The sequence below is a fragment of the Plecotus auritus genome (assembly GCF_963455305.1).
Source record: "Plecotus auritus genome assembly, chromosome: X".
NCBI classification, from domain to species: domain Eukaryota; kingdom Metazoa; phylum Chordata; class Mammalia; order Chiroptera; family Vespertilionidae; genus Plecotus; species Plecotus auritus.
Window position 1 is genome coordinate 54,916,107 of NC_137784.1, and position 26,976 is coordinate 54,943,082.

Here is a 26,976-nt window from a genome sequence, read left to right on the forward strand (position 1 = left end):
AGAGTCCAGGTGCATGAAATTCATACTTGGGAAGGAAGTGTCCCTGAGCCCAGCCTGCACCCTCTCCAATCTGGGACCCCTCGAGGAATGTCTGACTGCCCGGGGGGATAGGGTCTAAACAGGCAGTCGGATATCCCTCTCACAATGCAGGACTGCTGGCTCCCAACCGCTCGCCTGCCTGCCTGCCTGATTGCCCCTAACTGCTTCTGCCTGCCAGCCTGATCACCCCCTAACCACCCCCCTGCCAGCCTGATCGATGCCTAACTGCTCCCATGCTGGCCCGATTGCCCCTAATTGCCATCCCCTGCCGGCCTGGTCACCCCCAACTGCCCTCCCCTGCAGGCCTGGTTGCCCCCAACTGCCATCCCCTGCAGGGTTGGTCACCCCTAACTGCTCTCCCCTGTAGGCCTGGTTGCCCCCAACTGCCATCCCCTGTAGGCCTGGTCACCCCTAACTGCTCTCTCCTGCAGGCCTGGTGCCCCCCAACTGTCCTCCCCTGCAGGCCTGGTTCCCCCCAACTGCCCCTCCCGCAGGGCTGGCTACCCCCCAACAGCCCTCCCCTGCAGGCCTGGGTCCCCTCACCAACTGTCCTCCCCTGCAGACCTGGTTCCCCGCAACTGTCCTCCCCTGCAGGCCTGGTTCCCCCCAACTGCCCTCCCCTCCTGGCATGATTGCCCACAACTGCCCTCCCCTGCTGGCCATCTTGTGGCAGCCATCTTGTGTCCACATGGGGGCGGCCATCTTGTGTGTTGGAGTGATGGTCAGTTTGCATATTACCTCTTTACTGTATAGGATTGATTTCAGAAAGGAAGGGAGAGGGAGAGAGAGATAGAGACATCAATAATGAGAGAGAATCATGGATCAGCTGCCTTGAGCCCACAACCCAGGTGTGTGCCATGGACCAGAATCGAACCTGGGACCCTTCAGTCTGCAGGCCAACACTCTATCCACTGAGCCAAACTGGCTAGGGCTTTATATTCTTATTATTCAGCTACCCTATATGTCTTTTGATTGCAGGATTTAATCCATTTTCATTTAACGTGTTTATTGATAGTTATGTAGTTACTAGAGGCTCGGTGCATGAAATTTGTGCACGGGGGTGTGTGTCCCTCACTCCAGCCTGCACCCTCTCCAATCCAGGACTGCTGGCTCCAAACTGCTCGCCTGCCTGCCTACCTGATTGCCCCTAACCGCTTCTGCTTGCCAGCCTGATCACCCCCTTACCACTCCCCTGCCCGCCTGATTGATGCCTAACTGCTCCCTTGCCAGCCTGATTGATGCCTAACTGCCCTCCCCTGCAGGCCTGGTCACCCCTAACTGCCCTCCCCTGAAGGCCTTGTCCCCCCCAACTGCCCTTCCCTGCAGGTCTGGTTGCCCCCAACTTCCCTCCTCTGCCAGCTTGGTCACCCCTAACTACCCTCCCCTGCAGGTTTGATCGCCCCAATTGTCCAAGGCGAGGAGCAGAGGCCTAGAAGTTCCTAGGGTGGTCGCTTGAAGGCCTGGTCCCTCCCAACTGCCCTCCCCTGCTGGCCTGATCGCCCACAACTGCCCTCCCTTGCAGGCCTGGTCCCTCCCAACTGCCCTCCCTTGCTGGCCATCTTGTGGCAGCCATCTTGTGTCCACATGGGGGCAGGATATCTGACCACATGGGGCAGCCATCTTGTGTGTTGGAGTGATGGTCAATCTGCATATTACTCTTTTATTAGATAGTATAGAGGCCTGGTGCATGGGTGGGGGCCAGCTGGTTTGCCCTGAAGGGTGTCCCAGATCAGGGTGGGGGTTCCCTTGGGGCGTGGGGTGGCCTGGGCGAGGGGCCTGTGGTGGTTTGCAAGCCAGCCATGCCCCCTGGCGACCCAAGCGGAGGCCCTGGTATCTGGGGTTTATTTATCTTCTACAATTGAAACTTTGTAGCCTGGAGCGGAGCCAAGCCTTCTGCTTGCTCGGTGGCGGCAGCCATTTTTGGGGGGATTTATGTATCTTCTATAATTGAAACTTTGTAGCCTTAAGCGAGGCCTGGGCCAGCCAGGGTGTGCAGAAATCTTGGCTTCCTCCATCGCCGGGGGCAACCCTAGCCTCCTGCTCTTTCCAGCTCCGTGGCTGCCGCCATTTCTGTTTGGCTTTATGTATCTTCTATCATTGAAACTTTGTAGTCTTAAATGGAGGCCTAGGCCTGCAGGGGCGGTCGGAAAGCTTGGCTTCCTCCATCGCCAGGAAAACCCAAGCCTTCCTCCTGCTCTCTGTGGCCGTAGCCATTGTGGGTGTAGCGGAGTGATGGTTAATTTGCATATTACTCTTTTATTAGATAGGATTGACATTTTATTATTCACTAGAGGCCCGATGCATGAAATTCATGTAAGAGTAGGCCTTTCTTCCTCCAGCTGCCGGCACTGGCTTCCCTCTGACACCTGGACCTGGGCTTCCCTCCAGCTGCTGGCAGGCACCCAGTACCGGGACTTCCCTCGCAGCCCTGGCTTCGTCCAGAAGGTGGTCCAGAAGGATGTCCAGTCTAATTAGCATATTACACTTTTATTATCAGATTTTTTTTTATCTTTTTTTTCTTCTTAAAGAATGACCTTTAACATTTCTTATAATACTAGTTTGGTGGTGATGAACTCCTTTAATTTTTTCTTGTCTGGTAAGCTCTTTATCTGTCCTTCAATTCTTAATGATAGTTTTGCTGTATAGAGTAATCTTTGTTGTAGATGTTTGCTTTTCATCACTTTGAATATTTCTTGCCAATTCCCTCTGGCTTATAAAGTTTCTGCTGAGAAATCCGCTGATAGTCTTATGAGAGCACCCTTGTAGGTAACTAGCTGGTTTTTTCTTGTTGCTTTTAAGATTCTCTCTATAATTTTTAATAATTTAATTATGATGTGTCTTGGTGTGGGTCTTTTTGGGTTCATTTTGTTTGGGACTCTTCACTTCCTCACTTCTAAGTCTATTTCCTTTGCCAGTTTAGGGAAGTTTTCAATTATTATTTTTTCCAAATAATTTTCCATCTCTTGCTCTTTTTCTGGTACTGCCATGATATGAATATTGTATTGCTTTATGTTGTCCCAGAGGTTCCTTAAAGTATACTCATTTTTTTTTGGATTCTTTTCTCTTTTTTGCTGTTCCAACTGGGTGTTTTTGCTACCTTGATTTTCAAATTGTTGATTTTGTTCTCTGCTTAACATGATCTGCTATTAATTCCTTCTAGTATATTCTTCATTTCAGGCATTGTATCCTTCATTTTTTGCATGTGTGGTGATAACATTTAAGATTTGCTCTGTTGTGCTCGCTTCGGCAGCACATATACTAAAATTGGAACGATACAGAGAAGATTAGCATGGCCCCTGCGCAAGGATGACACGCAAATTCGTGAAGCGTTCCATATTTTACTGTACCAATCCCCTCTCAAAAAAAAAAAAAAAAAGATTTGCTCTGTTGCCAAAACCAGTTTGGCTCAGTGGATAGAGCGTCGGCCTGCGGACTGAAAGGTCCCGGGTTCGATTCCAGTCAAGGGCATGTACCTTGGTTGCGGGCACATCCCCAGTGGGAGGTGTGCAGGTGGCAGCTGATCGATGTTTCTCTCTCATCGATGTTTCTAGCTCTCTATCCCTCTCCCTTCCTCTCTGTGAAATATCAATAAAAAAATATATTTAAAAAAAAAAAGATTTTCTCTGTTAACAACTATCAAGTATATAATACTGTTAATTATAGTCATCATTCTATACATAAGATCCCCAGAATTTATTCACTTAATAGCTGGAAGTTTATACCCTTGGATCAACATCTCCCTATTTCTTTCATCCCTCAATCTCTGGCAGCACCATTCTACTATCTTTCTATGAGTGTAGCTCTTTTTAGATTTCACGTATAACTGAGAACATACAGTATTTGTCTTTGACTTATTTCACATATCTTTGACTTATTTCACTTATCATAATGCCTCAAGGTTCATCATATCACAAAACCCAGGACTTGCTTCTTTTTATGGTTGAATTATATTCCATTACACACATGTATATATATATATGTGTGTCACATATTAATTATCCATTCATCCATCAATGGACACTTAGATTGTGAATCTACCTATATCACCTTAACATGTTGAGTTCCATATTCATCTGGTACTTCCCAACTGACTCTGATGCACTGATGAGCACATGAATTGTGTACCTGCCTCTGTCTGGTGTTTTACTATAAGATTACATGCTATAGTGGTATAATTACTTGCACAATTTTCCATGAGTGAGCATGTGAACTGGCAAAAAGTCTAGTGCAAAGCTACAACCTTAAATTATACATTTTCAAAATATTCAAACATATGCACAAATAATAGAGGTATTTTTAAAGATTGCAGAAAATTAATAAACCTTGGTACACAAGATAATGTGTTGGTAGACTCCAGCATGTTAATATTTGGTACTATATAGCACATTGGAGTGAGACATTTAAATGCAGTTTTCTTAAATAGTTAAAATAACTTTAAATAGTGGTGATGGTTGCACAACAATGTTAATTGCCCCGGCCCGCGGGGCAGCAACGAGGGCACGCAGGAACCACCTAAGAGAATGAAACAAACAAGGAACGCGAAGAACGGAGGCAAGACAAGGTTCTGATCAAGCCTCGTTTTTTTATTCGAGTGTTGCGGTATATAAGCACTCAGGAGGGGAGGGGTAGGATAAGGAGTTGCCATGGGATGATTGGTTGGGGACTGGGTATCTGTCCTAGCTGATTGGTTATTCTGATGTGGGGGGTTCTTCTGGCCCTTGGGCGCGTGGGCTTTCTTTGTCCTTGCTCAATCAGGAAGTAGGGCTGACCAGGAAGTAAGACCGAACTGCTTTCATGGCTTCCGGCATCTCTTCCCTTTCTGTTTTTAAGTGGGAGTGGGCTTTAACGGAGCGAGGGAGTAGTGACCCGGCTCCTCCCGTGGGTTTCCCAAGCCCACAGGTAACGACTGTCTCCTCTTGTCTTCATGGCTGAATTATTTCCTGCTAATTCCTCTCTGTTGCAGGAATCCACATGGTCCTGGAGTTTTGTTTTTTTTGGTGTTTTTTTTTTTGAAAATATACAAACATATTCTCGACCAAAAGTTAATAAAGGTGTCTTTTCTATAAATTTGACTTGGGATCCTTTTTATTTTTGCCCAACTAATTTTCCTTTGGCTTATTTTGACACCATGTGTGTTTTTCATGGGTGTCTTGCTGTTAGCATAACAAATGAAAATTAATTTTCAAAGTAAAAATTTTTCTAGATGTAATTTACTTACAAGGTATTTTTCCTTACATAATATTACTCCACTATCCCCCCCTTTTTTTTATTTAATTATTAGGAGGCTTTTGGAAAATATATAATGCAGTCTTGATAACTTTAAATTTTAATTTTTTGCACAAAAATATGACTGCTTTAGGTTCATTGCATGTTAAGCAATTTTACCATGAAATGAACTACAAATAGAAATTTTGGTTAATACTTTAGGAACAGCCTTTTGTACAATTAGATTTTCTTGAATATTCCCTTATTTCATTTAGACAATTTAAATTAATCTGAAAACTTGACTATTTTACTGTCAAATTTAATACTTTAACAACAATTTTAGTTAATGGAAAGGATTATATGCATCCTTGAGAAAGCCCTGAGCATTCCTGGATTTAGGCTAGATTTAGGTATAGGGCAGCTGCCATCAACCACTTCTCTGTTGCCTGGGTCTCAGTCTTAGCTGGGCCAAATCTGTTTGTTGCCTGGGTCCCAATCTGAGCTGGGCATGGGAAGCACGAAGCAGCCATGGGGCAGGAGACCTCCCTCAGAAGGGGCGAGTGTTCAAACCCCTGTAATGTTGGGGGGGTGAGGATCTGTGCCACACCTCTGTTGACCCCCAAGTTCTCTCCTGATGGCCCCCTGCGACTGTGCCTGTCTTAGGTTGCCCCTCCCTTGAGGAGTCTTACCCGTCATTGACTAACCAGCCATCCTCCGGGGCCAAGCAGGGTGATGTAAGGTTCAGTTCTGTCTCCTTGGTAGCCTATGCCCCTATGGCCTCCATGCCCAGCACCTGCCTTGGGATCCCCCCACTGGTGGGGGGCCCCAGCATTGATCATATATCTTGGGGAACCCAGGTTTCTTCTCCAGGGAGGGCCCAGCTCACGCCATTGTGCGAGAGACAGATCTATGGTACCATCCAACATGAGGTTTCAACCTCAGAATGAACTGAAAACTCAAGCAACAGCTGTGGGCAATTGAATTGTGAGAAGAGGGTTCCTTTTGACAAAAAGGGCCAATATAGAATGCTCAAGTACCTTCCCAAGGGGCCTTTCACACAGTGGAAGGAATTGAATCCTTTCATGTCCCTTTTAAATTGCTGCCAAACATTAAAAAAAAATTTTAGATTTTTAAGTTTGTTTGGATTAATTGTACAATATGCTGTTTGTAAAATATCAAAAATTATAATGACATTGTAGAATAATATCATGTAAGGATATTCTTTGCTTTAGGCCATGGCAATTCAATTTCAAACTGGTCAATTTCTTTTTGTATAGACAAGGTCTAGTTACATTTCTGCACCTCTCAAATTTCTCCTTTTTTATTAAGCTGGAATTTTATTTTTTAAGAGTATCCCCATTAGCTAATTTGCATATACAGAGGGATCATGGGAAGCCTTCAGTAACTTTCTTAGAATACTTAATCAAATTGCTTACAAAGACATTGGCTTATTCCAAAGGAAAGGGTTGGCCCCTACGGCTTCCAAGATGGCGGCCCCAGGGGGAGCAGCAAGACATGTGGCTATCATGGTGGCTGTCTAATCCGTTCCTTTAAAAGACAGTCAAATTTATATTGCAGACAAACAAAAATCTCACTAGCTGTTTCTGGTCTTTATTAGAATTGTTTATAAAAATATTGGCTTTTTATTTAGCTGAAAACCTTGATTATAATTTAAAAAGCTAATTTATTTAAGTAATTAAAGTAGGTATCTTCATTTAAAAAGCAAAGCAAATTTAGTAAATGTTTTTGTCTGATTCACAAGCAGCAAATGTTGCCCCGCCTCTTAGCTTAATTAAGAATGCAGGCAGCTATGGGCTTTTTGTCATTTTAAATTCTGCTGTTGGATTATAAGAAATATTTAGTTACTTCATTTTGCCCTTCTTAGAGGACAAAACCTTCATAACATTTAAAATAAATTTATTAATTTTTATTTGATAAGGCTTTCCATGCAATTTCAAGTATATTAGATCTGTTAAATTTAAAAAGATTTCCTTTAAGAAGAGAGAATAAATTTCTTGTATTACTCCGGGCCCTTGGAGCTTTCCAAGAATCATCTCTGTTAAAGCCTTGAAATTTTAACATGGAAAAAATGATCATATATATATATATATATATATATATATATATATATATATCCATCCATATATGATTTAAAGATTATAATACTTTTTACAATTATCTTAAGATATCAATTAGATTTTAAACTAGTTTTTGCATAGAAAAAATTTGAATTAATCCTCTTTTTTAATAAGACCAATAACAAGCAACTTATTTTGAATTCCTAATTATTAGAGAAAACACAACATTATTTTCTGAAAAATAAGTTCTTATACTTTAGACATTTAATTACCACAACTATATAATTTCTCCCAATTTAATTTGCACTTTGAACTTTTAAAGCTGGCAAGTCAAATATATTTAGCATTTCCTAGATTAATAACACTTTACATTTTTAAGAAAAATACAAGACATAATCAATTAATAGATTCAATTCTGTCCTCTAGGTTTTTTATGAGGCAAATTTAAACTTTACTTTTTATTTGCCAGTAGCTCTGTAAAACTCGGTTTGGTTTATTCTAATGTAAATTACCACATTTTTCAAAGATGGTTCCTGGCAGGAAACTAGATTACCTGTCTTCTGGGGGAAGGGCGTCTACCCCTTCCTCCATTAACAAAGGGCATAGCCAGTTACCTGGGCTACTTAGCTCTTTATAATTAATACATTATTTATCTATATTTCAACAATTTCTTAGAGATTCTAGAGTCAATTATAATTATTTTCAAGCATTCACTTTGGATAAATTCTATAACAAAGACAAATTTATTTATGTTCTCGTAGGCCTTAAAAGTTAACTTTTTTAACAAGGTTCATTAGCATTGTATTTTAGCCGATAGGGCCTGGGGCGGGGCTTTAGTTTTAGTTTTTCGTCTGTTGGGGGGTGATTTTGTTGAGGGAGGAGTATTCTGTTGGGTAGGACTTAGGGTGGAAAGCTCAGCCTCAAGGGCTTGAATTTCTTTAATAAGTTGGACATGCTCTCGTTTCTGCTGTAAAATTTCCTTTAAAGAAGAAACTTCTTGAGCAAGGGTTATTTTAGCTTGTCTGATGGGGTCAGATGGACGGGAGTTAAAAATCTGGAAGAGGAGAAGGATGAACTAGGGAATTGGGATTATAGGGTGGGGGTCTATGAAGCGCCGGGGCAGTTAGGCGCCAAGGGTCATCATGATAGCGAGCCGCCTCCTCATCTAAGGTTTCTTGTTCTTCGGGGGTTAGGTGATCTGAATGATCTCTTTTAAAGGTAAGCGAGGGGTAGATATTGGGGATTTTTTCTTGTGGCTTTTCTGGTTCTTTTTTAATATTTAAAGGTTTTTGGGCTTTAGGGGTCTCTGGGGGTTCTCCTGGGAGATCTATAACGACTGAAGGGCATGTTGGGGGGGGACGGGAGTTTTCCTTAAGAATCTCCTCTCCTGTTTTGATGACTTCTTTAACATCAGGGTCTTGAGAATGGATTTTTAGAATGTCATGAATTCAGTTCCAATAAGAAAAGGCAGTAACGGGAATCTTCTCAGGGCCAAGGGCCCGATAAAAATCCTGTAGGGCATCTCCTACCCGTTCCCAGCGTTTTTGATTAATAGTTCCTTCTAGGGGGAACCAAGGGCAGGTATCATGAACAAACTCAAAGAACTGCCTAAGGTCTTTTCTTTTAACCCTTATTCCTCACGCTCTGAGGGATATCTTGACACCGTCAAGGAACATTTCATGGGCACTCAAAGAATTCCCCATTATTGGTCGACTGGATGGCTCTCCGAGTGACTCCTTCCCCCACGTAAGCCTCTGGGACGTATAATCCCCGTTCCAGGTCAGCCTGAATTTTCCCGTCAACCCAGGGATTCAGGCGGAATTACTCTGTTTTCGACTCTACCCTTTACTCCCTTGCTTGCGTGAAACAGTCGGTAGGTATAATCCGCCTACATGGATCCACACAGACGGGAAGACCCCTTTTGCCCTTGTCAGGGAGTAGGAATTCCCTTTGTTGAGTCTGTGAGGTGAACGACCTTTTGTTCAAAGCAAGCTCAAGGTTTTAAGAGTAGATCTAATTGGAGAGAATTCGCGACAAGAAAGCCGGGCGACGATACTAATTCAAGTGAATCAGAGTTCTCACAGCCGGAGATGGGTACCTTTCACTCTTCCCCAAATCGGCAAGTGAGTGCTTATTAGTGGGCAGGAAAGAATCGACCAAGAGAGCCAATAATAGCAGTCGAGCAAAAAGGGGTGAAATGTTCTGAAATCTTGTTTGAAAAATCGTCTACCTACCTTACTCCGATCTGTCTCATGGCGGGTGGGACCATGGCGATCTAATGCTGAGTCTTCACTCGCGGGTCCTCGCGGCGACTCTGGGGGGGTGCCTGGCCAGGGCTTCTCCGGTAGACGTTCTCGTCGGGGGTCCCCAGGTCGCCCCATGTTGGGCACCAGATGCCCCGGCCCGCGGGGCAGCAACGAGGGCACGCAGGAACCACCTAAGAGAATGAAACAAACAAGGAACGCGAAGAACGGAGGCAAGACAAGGTTCTGATCAAGCCTCGTTTTTTTATTCGAGTGTTGTGGTATATAAGCACTCAGGAGGGGAGGGGTAGGATAAGGAGTTGCCATGGGATGATTGGTTGGGGACTGGGTATCTGTCCTAGCTGATTGGTTATTCTGATGTGGGGGGTTCTTCTGGCCCTTGGGCGCGCGGGCTTTCTTTGTCCTTGCTCAATCAGGAAGTAGGGCTGACCAGGAAGTAAGACCGAACTGCTTTCATGGCTCCCGGCAGTTAATGCCACTCAATTTTAAAATTAAAATGGTTAAAATGGTAAATTTTGTTACCAATAAAAAATAATTTTAAAAACAAAATCCAAATTGCAGTGGCAGAAACTCTGCAGTATCTCTGTGGTTCCCTAAATTATCCCTAAGGTTCTAAGGAACACAATTTGAAAACCACTGCCCTGCAGGATAAATGCAAATACCTTAGCATGACATATCTATCGTGCCCTTTATGATATGTCCTCAGCTATCTTCTGGCCTCACTATTTGTCACTCTCCATCTCATAGCTTTCTTTGTATTCATATTGAACTACCTGTAGTTCCTAAATGTATAATGGTCTCTCACAAACATGTGCCTTGATAGGTGCTGCTTCATCTTCCTGGAATGCACTTACATTCTTCTTTCCTACCCTTCCCTCCTCCATCAGCATTGTCCTGGTTGTCCTTCACAATTCAGCTCAAATTTTCAGTTCTTCTCTGATGCCTTTCTTTACCTTCTCAGGTAAAGTTTATCACTTCCTCTTATGCGAACCCATTTTTACTATACATTATCTGTTCCTTTAACATTATATTTGCAATAATTTTGTGTCTATCTCTCCTGGTAGATTTGAACACCTTGATAGTAGGGGATGTGACTTATTCATCTTTATATCTATGACTACAGGCCCGGTGCACGAAATTCATGCACGGCGGGGGAGGGGTGTTGTCCCTCAGCCAAGTCTGCACCCTCTCCAATCTGGGACATCCCTCTCACAATCCAGGACTGCTGGCTCCCAACTGCTCGCCTGCCTGCCCTCCTGATTGCCCCTAACCGCTTCTACCTGCCAGCCTGATCACCCCCTAACCACTCCCCTGCCAGCCTGATTGATGCCTAACTGCTCCCCTGCCAGCCTGTTTGCCCCTAACTGCCCTCCTCTGCAGGCCTGGTCCCCCCAACTGCTCTCCCCTGCAGGCCTGAGTCCCCCGCAACTGCCCTTCCCTGCAGACCTGGTCGCCCCCAACTTCCCTCCTCTGCCGGCTTGGTCACCGCTAACTTCCCTCCCCTGCAGGTTTGATCGCCCCCAATTGCCCTCCCGTGCAGGCCTGGTCCCTCCCAACTGCCCTCCCCTGCTGGCCTGATCGCCCCCAACTGCCCTCCCTTGCAGGCCTGGTCCCTCCAAACTGCCCTCCCCTGCTGGCCATCTTGTGGTGGCCATATTGTGTCCACATGGGGGCAGAATCTTTGACCACATAGGGGCAGCCATCTTGTGTGTTGGAGTGATGGTCATTTTGCATACTACTCTTTTATTAGATAGGATAGAGGCCTGGTGCACGGTTGGGGGCCAGCTGGTTTGCCCTGAAGGGTGTCCTGGATCAGGATGGGGGTTCCCTTGGGGTGTGGAGCGGCCTGGGCAAGGGGCCTTTTTTGGTTTGCAGGCCTGCCATGCCCCCCGGCGACCCAAGCGGAGGCCCTGGTATCTGGGATTTATTTATCTTCTATAATGGAAACTTTGTAGCCTTGAGCGGAGGCCAAGGCAGGCCAGGCTGTACGGAAAGCTTGGCTTCCTCCATTGCCAGGGAAACTCAGGCCTCCTGCTCTCTCCAGCTCCGAGGCTGCTGCCGTTTTTGTTGGGATTTATTTATCTTCTATAATTGAAACTTTGTAGCCTTGAGTGGAGGCCTGGGCCAGCCAGGGTGTGCGGAAAGTTTGGTTTCCTCCATTGCCAGGGAAACCCAAGCCTCCTGGTCGCTCCGTGGCCACAGCCATCTTGGTTGGGTTAATTTGTATACTCGCTCCTGATTGGCTGGTGGGTGTGGCTTGTGGGTATAGCAGAGTGATGATTAATTTGCATATTACTCTTTTATTAGATAGGATTATATCTATGATACCTGGTAGAGTGCCTAGAGCATTGTACGGATTCACTAAGTGTTCAATGAAAAGCCTCCGATGTGTGGAGTGAGGAAAAAAGGAAGAGTCCAGGATCTCTCAGGTTTGCTGTTTGTTGGGTGACTGGTTAGATGGTGAGACAGTGAAAAGGAATAGTACTGGAAGTTAAATATATTTGCACTGAAAGGTGAATTCTGTTTTGTCCAATGTTTTTATGCAAATTTACACGGGCACAGCCCACTGGACGTTATTCAGCAGGCAGCCGAAATATAGCTTTGGACAACAGGAAAGAGGTCTGGCTTGGAGATATGGATTTAGGAAATCATTAATATAGGTATTTATTGGAATTTTAGGAATGGATGAGTATATATAGTAAGAAAAGAGCTTAGACAGTCCCAAGAGAATACCAACACTTAATGGATGGAATTTGGGGAGACTATACCATTAAGTAGACTGGGAATGATTGAGAATGGGGAAACAGTTGCATGGCTCTAGAGGAGAAACTTCAGGGTTCAAGAGTTCTTTTATTAAATTTTGTTTCTTTATTAATTGTCATCTGATGATATTTTTTCCATTGATTTTTAGAGAAATTGGAAAGGAGGGAGGGGGAAGGAGATGGAGAAAGAGAAATATCGATGTGAGAGAGAGAGTTCTTTATATACATTTTCTGTCAATCACTTCTTGTTTACTTTAAGTCTCTCCTCTTTCCAAGGTACCTGGTGCCTTTAAGTGAGCAACATGGCTCATTTCCATAGAGCACAGAGATTAAGACCATGGACTTTTGAGCCAGCCTGCCTATATTTGAAATCTGAGTCTGCCACTTATTAGCTATGTGACCTTAAGACAAGTTGTCTAACCGGTTTGTGCCTCAACTCTCATATCTGTCAATACATGGGTAATCATACTGTATACATACTTTATAGGACTATTGTGAGGATTAAATGAGTTATGTACAGGGGTGGCCAAAGTAGGTTTACAGTTCTGAGTACATGAAACAGAATTTGTTCTCGTATTATTATTTATTAACTATAGGTCTAGTGCACGAAATTCATGCATGGGGGGGGGAGTCCCTGAGCCCAGCCTGCACCCTCTCCAATCTGGGACCTGTCGAGGGATGTCCAACTGCCCGTTTAAGCCCGATCAGGATCCTGATCAGGCCTAAATGGGCAGTTGGACATCCCTCTCACAATCCAGGACTGCTGGCTCCCAAATGCTTGCCTGCCTGCCTGCCTGATTGCCCCTAACCGCTTCTGCCTGCCAGCCTGATCACCCCCTAACTACTCCCCTGCCAGCCTGATCGACGCCTAACTGCTCCCATGCTGGCCTGGTCATCCTTAACTGCCCTCCCCTGCCAGCCTGGTCACCCTTAACTGTCCTCCCCTGCAGGCCTGGTCCCCCCTAACTGCCCTCCCCTGCTGGCCCGATTTCCCCTAACTGCCCTCCCCTGCTGGCCCGGTCACCCCTAACTGCCCTCCCTTGCCAGCCTGGTCGCCTCTAACTGCCCTTCCCTGCAGGCCGGGTCACCCCCAACTGCCCTTCCCTGCAGGCCTGTTCCCCCCGCAACTGCCCTCTCCTGCAGGCCTGGTCACCCCTAACTTCCCTCCCCTGCCGGCCTGGTTGCCCCTAACTGCCCTTCCCTGCAGGCCTGGTCCCCCCCAACTGCCCTCTCCTGCAGGCCTGGTCACCCCTTATGTCCTCCCCTACAGGCCTGGTTGCCCCTAACTGCCCTCCCCTGCAGGCCTGGTCCCTCCCAACTACCCTCCCCTGCTGGCCTGATTGCTCACAACTGCCCTCCTCTGCCAGCCATCTTGTGGCGGCCATCTTGTGTTCACATGGGGGCGGCCATCTTGTGTGTTGGCGTGATGGTCAATTTGCATATTACCTCTTTATTATATAGGATTATTGTACTATTTTTCATACAAACAACTGTAAACCTACTTTTACCCCTGTATGAAGTACCTAAAATAGTGTCTGGCTTATAGTAAACACTGTATAAACTTAGCTGTTATCACTCTCTTCATCATTATCATCCCTCTGCAGGCACTTTAGTAATGATAATGAGATGATAAAAAAATAGCTGTTCATCTAATTTCAGGGAATTAATTTAAGGATTATGTGTGAAAATGGATATAGAAAGTATGCAAATGGTTGTTGACATAGTGATAGTTATCTGTCTGTCTGCTTTTTTTCCATTTGAAAAGATGAGAAGTGGCAACAGACTCAATTGTGTATATCTAATATTTGGACCTTTGTCCTTTGCATTTTATTTAAAGAGGAAGGCACTCTAAGAAAACTGAACAGGATTGAGAAGTTTCCTTAAGATTGATGAGTGAATATTTCTATGGGGTATTTATTTCTTTTACCTTTCTTAGGATAAATGTAAGTAATAAGTTCGATGCTTCACCAAGCAATTTAAATTTTGTTTCATGCTATTAGGTATTAATATTAACCGAGGCCTCCTATGCTTGGGGAATGTGATCAGTGCTCTTGGAGATGACAAAAAGGGTGGCTTTGTACCCTATAGAGATTCCAAGTTGACTCGACTGCTTCAAGGTAAGCACAAAGTGCCTCTAAAAATAAGAGAGAGTAATTATGATAGTGCTGAGAAAGCAGAAATGGAACAGGTAAAAAGCCAGATTTTTGGACTATCACATGCAGAGCTGTCTAATTGATAAATAGGAGAGAGACCTGTTGGCAAGCAGACTTGTAAGATAATTGAAAGATATCTTCATATATGGTTTGAGAGCCAAGAAGTCTGCAGAATGCCAACTGTACTTAAACTTTGTATCTGAAAATGAATTTGGTTACTATTTCTTTATTAGTGCAGATAAGCAGAATTCCCTGAAGAGTTAAAACCCACCTAGTGGGGGCATCCTAGGAATGTTTAATCTCTATAGTGGCTCCTGACTGACTTAGGCCAGTCCCCAGTTGTTTTAACATGATTAACTGCTGAAATCACAGACTCTTGAGCATGAGGACACATCCAAAAGGATTTTAAGCTATTATTATTTTATACATCAAAAATCTTTGTGTTTTTATATTGTCACAAATAGGAAATGGATAGATACTCATTTTTTGTTGTTACAGCTCTGATTTTGAAGTCACCAGCCCATATAGACAGCTTTGCTTGCATTTTACTTGTTTGATTTCATTTCTTTCCGTTGTTCCTTTTCAGATTCTCTAGGAGGTAATAGCCACACTCTTATGATAGCCTGTGTGAGTCCTGCTGACTCCAATTTAGAAGAAACATTAAATACCCTTCGCTATGCTGACAGAGCAAGAAAAATCAAGAACAAACCTATTGTTAATATTGATCCCCGGACAGCTGAACTTAATCATCTGAAGCAACAGGTATAAGGGACTTGCAATTTGATGAGAAAAATTATAAAAATGTGAATGGAATGATAGAGCTTCTTCTGTTTCTCAGCTTCTACTTTATCAGAAATTTAGACATACTGGTTAAGCATATTTGTTGGGGAATTATTACCATGTTAATAATTTATTAATATGGTTGTTGTCGCATTTAAGATGGGGGCGGCATTGGAGATTTTACTGATAAAGAAGTGAACATTGAGAGATAAGGTGAAGGGTAGGCAGGAATCAGATCAGATCCTGAAGGTCCTCACATGACTTGTAAAGAATTTGGAATTCAACCTGAAAGCTTTGGGAAACCATTGAAAGTGGGTGGCCATTGGAAGAGGGAGATCACTCTAGCAAGTCTCAAGAAAGTGGATTTCGGGTCGGGGGGGATGACTAGAAATAGGAAAAGAAATTAGGCTGTTATAATAGCTCAGGCCTAAACAAAAGACAATAGCAATAAAGGTGGACAGAAGGGGACAAAGTAGAAAAACAAATAAGGAAGTACAGTAGAATGTATAGGCTTACTTAGTAACAAATTTGATGTGGAAGGGTGGGAGAGGATAATCAAGGTTAATTTTCAGGTTTCTTGCTTGGACAAAAGAATAAATGTCAGTACCAGTGATTAAGTCAGGGAATATAAGCTGGAAAAACAGGGTCAGGTAGAAAATGATGAAACTCAGTTTGTGTTCTTTGAATTTGAAGAGATTTAGGGAACATCTAAGAGTTGCTTAATAAAAGAGCAGAATACTGTCCAATAAATAGTGAATAGGGAGAAACCAAGATGGCGGCATAGGTAAACACCTAAACTGCTGCCTCGCACAACAATTTCAAAACTACAACTAAAAGACAGAACGGACACCATCCAGAACCACAGGAAAGCTGGCTGAGTGAAAATTCTACAACTAGAAGGAAAGAGAAAAGCTCACAGAGAATTGGAGGTACGGCAAAGGGGCTTTGTGCGCGCAGAGAGGAAGGGCGGCTGAGAGCCTGGCTGACTTTCTCTGGCGGAAGGGGGAAGAAAGCCCCCGACTGCACTGAACCCCAGTTCTGACTGCACTGAACCCCAGTTCCGGGCGAACCCCTGGGGACCCACGCTCTTACGAGGGGAGTCTGGAATCTCGGGCGGAGACTCGAGCTGGGAAAGGCAGAAGTCTGAAGGCGCACGCGGGCCAGTGCGCACAAAGGCTGCGGAGGTTGCCACAGGCTTTCCCTAGTGGAAGGGAGTCAGAGGATCCTGACTGCACTGAGCCCCAGTTCTGACTGCAGTGAACCCCAGTTCCAGGCGAGCCCCTGGGGACCCACGCTCTTGTGGGGGGAGTCTGGACTCTCGGGCGGAAACTCGGGAGCCGGGGAAGGCGGAGGACTGAAAGCGCACATGCACGCAAGGGCAAGGCCGACAGGAAGCCAAGACTGAGACTCCACCCCATCAAAGCTGAGCACAGAGGCTATTGCAATTTGGCAAGTCTAATCCTATAAGGCTGTCTCCAGCACCGAACTTCTCCCAGCATAGACACAGCTGATCCTTACAGCCAACTGGCCCAGAGGTCAATTCTTCCCAGTGATACCAACAACAATAAAGACTTAATTACAACAAGGCTGTACACACAGTCCACAAAGGGGTGCACCAAGAGTGTCCACCTCAGGTTAACTGGGGAAGCAGACCCACTGGGCCATATTGGAAACCTAGCACAAATATCTACCTTACCAACTCAGGGAATCAGTGAAAATGCGGCGTCAAAGAATCAGATCACAAACGAAAGAAATGGAGGAAAACAAACGACTGGATATAGAATTCAAAACCACCGTTATAAGACTTTTTAAGAATATCCTAGAAAAGGCCGATAAATATAACGAGACCCTCGAAGATATGAAAAAGGACCAACTAGAAATTAAACATACACTGACTGAAATAAAAAATATTATACAGAGACCCAGAAACAGAATAGAGGAACACAAGAATCAAGTCAAAGATTTGAAATACAAAGAAGCAAAAAACACTCAACCGAAAAAGCAAAAAGCAAAAAAAAATCCAAAAAGTTGAAGATAATGTAAGAAGACTCTGGGACAACTTCAAGCGTACCAACATCAGAATTATGGGGGTGCCAGAAGAAGAGAGAGAGCAAGATACTGAAAACCTATTTGAAGAAATAATGACCGAAAACTTCCCCCACCTGGTGAAAGAAATAGACTTACAAGTCCAGGAAGCCCACAGAACCCCAAACAAAAGGAATCCAAAGAGGACCACACCAAGACACATCATAATTAAAATGCCAAGAGCAAAAGACAAAGAATATTAAAAGCAGCAAGAGAAAAACAGTTAATTACCTACAAGGGAGCACCCATACGACTGTCAGCTGACTTCTCAACAGAAACTATGCAGGCCAGACGGGAGTGGCAAGAAATTTTCAATGTGATGAATAGCAAGAACCTACAACCAAGATTACTCTACCCAGCAAAGCTATCATTCAGAATTGAAGGGCAGATAAAGAGCTTCACAGATAAGAAAAAGCTGAAGGAGTTCATCACCACCAAACCAGTATTATATGAAATGCTGAAAGGTATTCTTAAAGAAGAGGAAGAAGAAAAAAGTAAAGAGAAAAATTATGAACAACAAATACATATCTATCAACAAGCGAACCTAAAAATCAAGTGAATTAAAAACCTGATGAACAGAATAATCTGGTGAATATAATAGAATCAGGGGCATAGAAAGGGAGTGGACTGATAATTCTCAGGGGGAAAGGGGTATGGGGGGGTTCATGAAGAGAATGGACAAAAATCATACACCTATGGATGAGGACAGTGAGGGGGAGGTAAGGGCAGAAGGTGGGGTGGGAAATGGGTGGAGGGGAGCTATGGGGGGAAAAAGGAGAAATAATTATAATAATCTGAATAAAGATTTATTTTAAAAAATAAAAAATAAATAAATAGTGAATACTAGATAAGGAAGTGGTAGAAGCTGATAGGCTCTTCTTGAAAGAAGGCAAGATACAAGAAGACAAGAGGCAGTAATCAAGGGTCAAGGGATGTAGGTTTGTTTGTTTGTTTGTTTGTTTGTTTTTAAAATATGGAAGAAACTTAAACAAGTGAAAGAACCAATTGGCAGAGACTAAAACTGATAATTAGGACTAGTTGATAGGGGGCTGTCTTTGAGCAGTTGAGGTTCTGAGAACAAATAAAGATGGATTTGCTTTAGACAAGGGACTTGCAATTGCCCCAAGATTGGAAGAAATGAGGTTAAGGTAGGAATAATACAGTGACACTAATTTAGAGGGAGAAGATAAATTGAGGATTTTTCATCCTGATGACTTTATCTTCTCAGTTAAGTAAGTGGGATGGTCATCTTCTAAGAGCAAGCAAGCATATAATAGGGTAGAGGGATTGAGGAGTCCACAAAAGACTTGAAATCACAGAAATGGAAGAGGTAGTCCTATCTAATAAAATAGTAATATGCAAATTAACCATCACTCCGCTACACCCACAAGCCACGCCCACCAGCCAATCAGGAGCAAATATGCAAATGCAACCAAGATGGCTACAGCCACAGAGAGCAGGAAGGAGGCTTGGGTTTCCCTGGAGATGGAGGAAGCCAAGCTTTTCGCCTGCCCTTGCTGGCCTAGGCCTCCACTCAAGGCTACAAAGTTTCATGATAGAAGATACATAAACCCAAACAGAAATGGCGGCAGCCATGGAGCTGGAAAGAGCAGGAGGCTAGGGTTGCCCCCGGCGATGGAGGAAGCCAAGCTTTCCACACACCCTGACTGGCCCAGGCCTCACTTAAGGCTACAAAGTTTCAATTATAGAAGATACATAAATCCCCCCAAAAATGGCTGCTGCCACGGAGCAAGCAGAAGGCTTGCTTGGCTCCGCTCCAGGCTGCAAAGTTTCAATTGTAGAAGATAAATAAACCCCAGATACCAGGGCCTCCGCTTGGGTCGCCAGGGGGCGTGACCGGCCTGCAAACCACCACAAGCCCCTCGCCCAGGCCACCCCACGACCCAAGGGAACCCCCACCTTGATCCAGGACACCCTTCAGGGCAAACCAGCTGGCCCCCACCCATGCACCAGGCCTCTATCCTATCTAATAAAAGAGTAATATGCAGATTGACCATCACTCCAACACACAAGATGGCTGCCCCCATGTGGTCAAAGATCCTGCCCCCATGTGGACACAAGATGGCCACCACAAGATGGCCAGCAGGGGAGGGTAGTTGGGAGGGACCAGGCCTGCAAGGGAGGGCAGTTGGGGGTGATCAAGCCTGCAGGGGAGGGCAGTTAGGGGTGACCAAGCCGGTAGAGGAGGGAAGTTGGGGGCAACCAGGCCTGCAGGGAAAGGCATTTGGGAGGGACCCAGGCCTGCAGGTGAGAGCAGTTGGGGGGGGACCAGGCCTGCAGGGCAGGGCAGTTAGGGGTGACCAGGCCTGCAGGGGAGGGCAGTTGGCAGGGACCCAGGCCTGCAGGGGAGAACAGTTGGGGGGGACAAGGCCTGCAGGGGAGGGCAGTTAGGGGTGACCAGGCCTGCATGGGAAGGCAGTCAGGGGTGTCCAGGACTGCAGGGGAGGACAGTTACGGGAAAACAGGCTGGCAGGGGAGCAGTTAGGCATCAATCAGGCTGCAGGGGAGTGGTTAGGGGGTGATCAGGCTGGCAGGCAGAAGTGGTTAGGGGCAATCAGGAAGGCAGGCAGGTGAGCAGTTGGGACTCAGCAGTCCTGGATTGTGAGAGGGATGTCCGGTGGGATCGGGCCTAAACGGGCAGTTGGACATCCCTGGAGGGGTCCCAGATTGGAGAGGGTGCAGGCTGGGCTGAGGGACACACACCCCCGTGCACGAATTTCGTGCACCGGGCCTCTTGTTAACTATAAGCATGAATTTGTGGTAGTGTCAACTGCATTTGCAACAGCTCAGTAGCCCTGATAGAAGAGCTGAGAAGGCAGGTCATTGGATGATTCATGTTTGGGGGATGAAGTTTTCTTGCCTTCCAAGGTATAATACTCTTTCAACTGGGAATCTAGTGTTTTCCCATCTGTCCATAGCTCACTCCGCCTCTGGACTTCCTTCTCAGTGATAACAACTACTATTCAGGTAGTCTCTTTTCTTCTCTCCCCTTCTCCTCCTTTATCTCCTTCCCTCCTAGGGAGTCACTATAGAAAATACATGTAATTTATCTGTTCACAGTATCATCTAAATTATAAAATACCACACACTCAGATCTGTCCCTCTATTTTCTTTCATGTGTATGCTTATTGCCCAAAATGCTGTTCTTCTTAGTCATTTATTTGTTCCAACAATAAACGTTTGTTGGGTTTTTTTGTGAGCGGTTGGGAGCCAGCAGTCCCGGATTGTGAGAGGGATCCTAGATTGGAGAGGGTGCAGGCTGTGCTGAGGGACATCCCCCCCCCCCAGTGCATGAATTTCGTGCACTGGGCCTCTAGTCTCTAATATAACGGGCCCTACAAGTCTAAGCCATAGAGTCATAGAGGCCACTTAGTAAGGTTTCACAATTGTTCAATTCAAGATGAAATTAGGGAGATCTGTACAGGATGCCCTTCCAGAGTAGCTAATAAATTTTTTAAGGCAATTATATAATTAAGTGCTAAACATTTGTTGCAGACTGCTATGTTATCTTGGCCAAGTCATTTGATACCTTGACATCAGGCATTTATATGACAAAGCACTGATATGCAAATCGTATTGGAGTGTCACAAGTTCCCAAGAGATAACGTATTTATCACTTTCAACTAAGGGGTTGCAGGAAGATTAGATTAAGCCATTCTTATTTGTTTGCTTGCTACTTTACTGTCTCCTCTTTTTTTTAATAAATCTTTATTGTTCAGATTATTACAGTTGTTCCTCTTTTTCCCCCCATAGCTCCCCTCCACCCGGTTCCCACCCCACCCTCTGCCCTTACCCCCCCCCCCACTCTCCTCATCCATAGGTGTACGATTTTTGTCCAGTCTCTTCCCGCACCCCCCACACCCCTTTCCCCCCGAGAATTGTTAGTCTACTCCCTTCTCTATGCCCCTGATTCTATTATATTCACCAGTTTATTCTGTTCATCAGATTTTTTTATTCACTTGATTTTTAGATTCACTTGTTGATAGATATGTATTTGTTGTTCATAATTTTTATCTTTACCTTTTTTTTCTTCGTCCTCTTAGAAAGCACATTGGACAGGGAATTAAGAGCTTCCGTCTTTTTCCATGTAGTACTTAACTATTCATTCAACTCCTTCATGGTGCTGGATTCTGAGGATTTTACCCCAAATGCATTGCCAATGTCGATTCCCGGGTTTGATCCCGCTACTCAGGATTATGGAGCCCTGACAAGTTTACATTGTGGATGAAAAAAGGGATGCTGTGATAGATCATAAGTTCCTAACTGGGTCTTGGTGGGTGGTCAAGACCCAGGCATATAACTAACTTTTTAGTCCCAACAAAAATGTTTATTGAACACTATTATGTATCAGGTACTGTGGCTAGGATACATTGTTGAGCAAAGCAGACACAGTTGCTGCCTTCATGGAACTTATTAGGAGAGACAGACACTAAACCAGCCTTAGGCAAACTACGGCCGTGGGCCGGATCCAGCTGTTCTATCCAGTTCTCTTGCTCTCCCCTCCGCTCCTTTACTTTGAATTTATATTAGTTCACACAAACACTCCATCCATGCTTTTGTTCTGGCCCTCCGGTCCAGTTTAAGAACCCATTGTGGCCCTCGAGTCAAAAAGTTTGCCCACCCCTGTACTAAACACATAATCATACCAACATATCCTTATAAACTACTAGAGGCCCAGTGCATGAAATTTGTATACTCAGGGAGGATCCCTCAGCCCAGCCTGTGTCCTCTTGCAGTCCGGGAGCCCTCGGGGGATGTCCTAAGCCCACAGTCAGACATCCTTAGCGCTGCCGCAGAAGAGGGAGAGGCTCCCACCACTGTGGCTGTGCTCACCAGCCTTGAGCCTGGCTCAGGGCTTCTGTCTGAGCAGTGCTCCCCCTGTGGGAGCTCACTGACCACCAGGGGGCAGCTCTTGCATTGAGCGTATGCCCCCTGGTGGTCAGTGTGCATCATAGTGACCGATTGTTCTGCTATTCGGTCAATTTGCATATTAGCCTTCTATTATATAGGATAATCATACCAACATATCCTTATAAACTGGGATAGTGTGCTGTGAAAGTATAGAATAGGATCTTCTGTTATATATCTAATCTGAGAAGGTGTCCGGAGGTAGCAACATTTGAGTTGAGGTTTAAGGGATTGAATAGGAATTATCTATGCAGAAAAGAAGGAAGAGGATTCCAGGGAGAAGAAATAGGATGTGTAGCAAAGTACAGTGATTAAAAGCAGTGACACTGCAGCCAGACTGCCCAGGTTCAAATCCTGGCTATGTACCTTGAGCAAGTTCTTTGTTTTTTATTTTCCCTATCTATAAAAAGGAAATTATTATTGTACCTGCTTATAGAATTTTTGTGGGGGTTGAGTTAATACATGTAAAGCACTTAGAACATTACCAGGTATATTACAAGTCTACAAAGGTCTTAAGTGAGGAAGAAATATAGTGCATTTGAAGAAATCAAATAATGCCAATGTGGCTAGAGTGGAGATAGCAAGGAAAGAGTATTCCAGTTTTAGACTAGAGAAAAAGTAGAGTCCTGATCAAAGCCTCATGGACTGTGTTAAAAATTATTGATAATTTACATTTTTAAAAGATGGTCTGGTCACTGTGTGGAAATGGATTGTAATGGAGGAAGAGTAGATTCCTAGAGACCACCTGAGAAGTTACTAACTACAGTGATCCAAGTGAGGATAATGGTGGCTACATTTAGGGTGGTAGTGGTGATAAAAAGAAGTGACCAGTGGATTAGTTAAAGGGATGAGGGTACAGCACCCAGATTTCTGGTGTGTGAAGCTGCGTATTCCCTGACCAGGAGCTCACTGGAGAAGGGCCAGGTTTGGGGATAGCAGACAACTAAGTGGAATATTAAGTAGATAGTTGAATATATGGGTCTAAATTCAGAAAGATGTGTGTATTGGATACATTTTGGCAGTCACTAGTTTGTAGATGGTAATTGAAGCCATAGGCAGAGTTGGGACTTTAAAAAGAGAATAGAATGATACTGGGCTTTGAGGAACTTTACCATTTAAAGGACAGTTGGAGCAAAGATGAGCCAATAAAGAGACTTAGAAGATCAGCTGGAAGAATAAAAGGAAAAGCAGGAAAGTATGCTGTCTGGTAAGCCAAATACTACCAAATAGTCAAGTAAACTGAAGACTGAAAAATTACCATGGGATGTAGTGATATGCAGATCATTGGTGACCTTAGCAAGAGTTATTTTAGTAGAATACTGTGAGCAGAAATCAATCTTGAGGTTGAGGAGCAAGTGAGAGAAAAGAGCAAAAGGAAATGGAGGCAATGGGTGTAAACTATTCTTTCAAAGTTTGTGAAGGAGAGAAATAGGGCAAAAGGCAGTGGGATTGGGAAGCATGCTTTTGTTTTAGGATAGGTGAGATTTGAACATGTTTTATCTTAATAGGAAGTATCCTGTAGAAAGGGAGAAGTCAAAGATGGAGAAGAGAGAAGGGATAACGCAGTGGTCGGCAAACTCATTAGTCAACAGAGCCAAATATCAACAGTACAATGATTGAAATTTCTTTTGAGAGCCAAATTTTTTAAACTTAAACTATATAGGTAGGTACTTTGTTATTAACTTAATTAGGGTACTCCTTCAATCGCACTGTACGTGCGTGCCCGCATGTGGTATTTTGTGGAAGAGCCACACTCAAGGGGCCAAAGAGCCGCATGTGGCTCACGAGCTGCCGTTTGCCGACCACTGGGATAATGAATAGAGGAAGATTCATCAGGAGGCAAGAAGAGTTGGGATCCAAATCATAAGTGAGGAGACTGGTTGTAGGAGACATAACAGCTCCTCTTCCATCATAGAAGGGAAAGGGAGAGGATGGTTACACATCCCTATGAATCCTCCTTTTGATTGTTTTAGGCAGGGGTCCTCAAACTACGTCCCGCAGGCCACATGCGGCCCACTGAGGACATTTATCCGGCCCGCTGGGTGCCGCTGCCTGTCCTGCTTAGCAGCCGACTCGTCCCAGGCCCGCAGTGCACATAGGAATTTGTTCATAGTTTTGTTTTTTTAAAAATATATTTTATTGATCTTTTACAGAGAGGAAGGGAGAGGGATAGAGAGTCAGAAACATCGATGAGAGAGACACCGATTCAGCTGCCTTCTGCACACCTCCTACTGGGGATGTGCCTGCAACCAAGGTACATGCCCTTGACCAGAATCGAACCCGGGACCCTTCAGTCTGCAGGTCGATGCTCTATCCACTGAGCCAAACCAGCCAGGGCCATAGTTGTTTTTTTTTTTTAAACTATAGTCCGGCCCTGCAACGGTCTGAGGGACAGTGAACTGGCCCCCTGTTTAAAAAGTTTGAGGACCCCTGGTTTTAGGATTCCATTCACTTGCCACTTCCCAGAACCCTAAAATATTTAACTATATTTGATGACTTAGCATCTTCTGTCTTTTATTATTTCCTACTACTATTTCAGGCCTTAGGCTTGTCTTCATTAACTAGATTGTAAAATTGAGAATAAACCACAAGAGTTTATTCTCATATTCCCCTTCACATTGCTTAGCATAGGGCTGAATTTGATTTTTTTTAAATCAAGGCTCAATACTATATGTTCATGTTGACCAATGTCACCCCAATAAATTTAATACAAAAAAAATCCACACACCTGAAACCTGTATGTTCATGTTGATCAATATCACCCCAATAAATCTATATTATAAAAGGCCTGTGGCCATAACAACCAAACGACCGGTCACCAGGAGGTGCAGTGATGGGTCCCGCAGCACGGTGGGTTTGGGTCTCGCACGATTTCGCAGGCTGGGCCTCTAGTTTAATAATAATAAAGAGGCTCAATAAAAGTCATTAAGAGACTTAGGTGAAAGGGACAGCTTATCTTCTAAATACTAGTTATTCATGTAATGCTGATTGTCCTTTCATCATTGAATCATCAACCCTGATGCTTTCTGTAATACTTAAGATAATGCCTTAGATTTCCTATGTATTGAATACAATTATGTGACTGTTCTTTCAGTAATTTCATTGATAAAGGGATGAATAGCTTTTGATTGGTGACTATTTTCCTTTGCATTTCTCAGGTACAGCAGCTACAGGTCTTGTTGCTACAAGCCCATGGAGGTACCTTGCCAGGATCTATAAAGTAAGAGTCATATATTAATTTTAAATGTAAAATCTAGCAAAGGCTATTTCTCCTGATGGTTGTTTTCCCCTGATATATTGAAGTTTCTAGTAACACTGATGTCAAGGTTGGGATCTTACCAAACTTACTGACTGTTTTGGACTTAGCTAGTTAGCTTTGAGTAAGCCTGATGTAATAGGAAGAATATACGTTCTGGCCTCAGAAATTTATTTACTTATTTAGTTAGTTAGTTAATTAATCCTCACCCGAGGATATTTTTCCATTGATTTTTAGAGAGAGTGGAAGGGACAGGGAGAGGCAGAGATAAACATCAATGTGAAAGAGACACATCTATGTAAGAGAGACACATCGGTTGGTTGCCTCCTGCACACACCCTGACTGGTACAGGGGATCGAGCCTTCAACCGAACTATGTGCCCTTGACCAGAATTGAACCCAGGACCCTTCAATCTGCAGGCTGACGCTCTATCCACTGAGCCAAACTGGCTAGGGTTGGCCTCAGAAATTTATGAATTGGAATTCTATGAGAAAGAGCTGTCACTTCTCTCCCATTTATTTACTTGATTTTTTATTTATATCCATATAGTCTCATGGGTATTTATTATTTGTTTTATTGCTCAAATTGTTCATGCTTTGTCCACTAGGAGCTCCTTTAGGGTGGCTCTTGTGTTCTTTAAAATATCCTCAACTTTTTGAGCCTTTCCATAAAATGTTCCACACCTGTCTTGTATTTTTGCCACCCCAGTTCTGGAATCAACCAAATCTCCAAGGAGCCCTGGTATTTTTTTAAACTGGAAAATGGTGTTTAGAAACCAGATCTGGGCATATAGGTGTGCTCATTGTTATTGGGGTGTCACTACTTCTAGGCACCCTCAGTGAGTATTGCTAGGAAATATCTATATGCATAGTAACACACATACACTCATATCTATATTTTTACATCTATGTACCGGTATAAACATGGTGGGGCAAAAGTAGGTTTACAGTTGTGAGTACATGAAATAGAGGTTATTCTTGTGTTATTACTTATTAATTATTGTATTATTTTCCTTACAAACAACTGTAAACCTACTTTTGCCCCACCCTGTATATTAAAAACCATGATTTTATACTGATACCTCTGATTCCAGTCCAATACGACAGGGTTCATTTTAGCCTTCCTCTCCTTATTTATAAACTTATTTCTTCAACAGTGAGAAAACAGCTGTCATTATCTGCAGTCTATTTACTTACTTGTTCAGTTCTAGTATACACATAAAGTAGTTTCAGGATTGCTAGCCCATACACCTGTGAGAAACACTTGTATGAATTAGATTATGTACAGTTCTTTTTGTCTTTAGGCTTAGATTATCCAGGCAACGTGGTATTTCCAACAGTCACTTTTTTTATTCCATTTTGAGTACCCTCTACATCTTAGTTGGTTTTAATTGTTTATATTTTGGATATGAGAAAGGTATGTGAA

General features: G+C 43.9%; 1 protein-coding gene across 1 annotated transcript in view; it reads left to right on the forward strand.

Moving 5' to 3' along the window:
* The window catches only part of KIF4A (kinesin family member 4A), a 228,958-nt gene that overhangs the window by 99,714 nt on the left and 102,268 nt on the right, over positions 1-26,976 (forward strand). Inside the window, exons 8-10 of the mRNA XM_080652803.1 lie at positions 14,349-14,465; positions 15,088-15,263; positions 25,454-25,515. Coding sequence (XP_080508929.1) covers positions 14,349-14,465; positions 15,088-15,263; positions 25,454-25,515 — 355 coding nt within the window. The remainder of the gene's footprint in view (positions 1-14,348; positions 14,466-15,087; positions 15,264-25,453; positions 25,516-26,976) is intronic.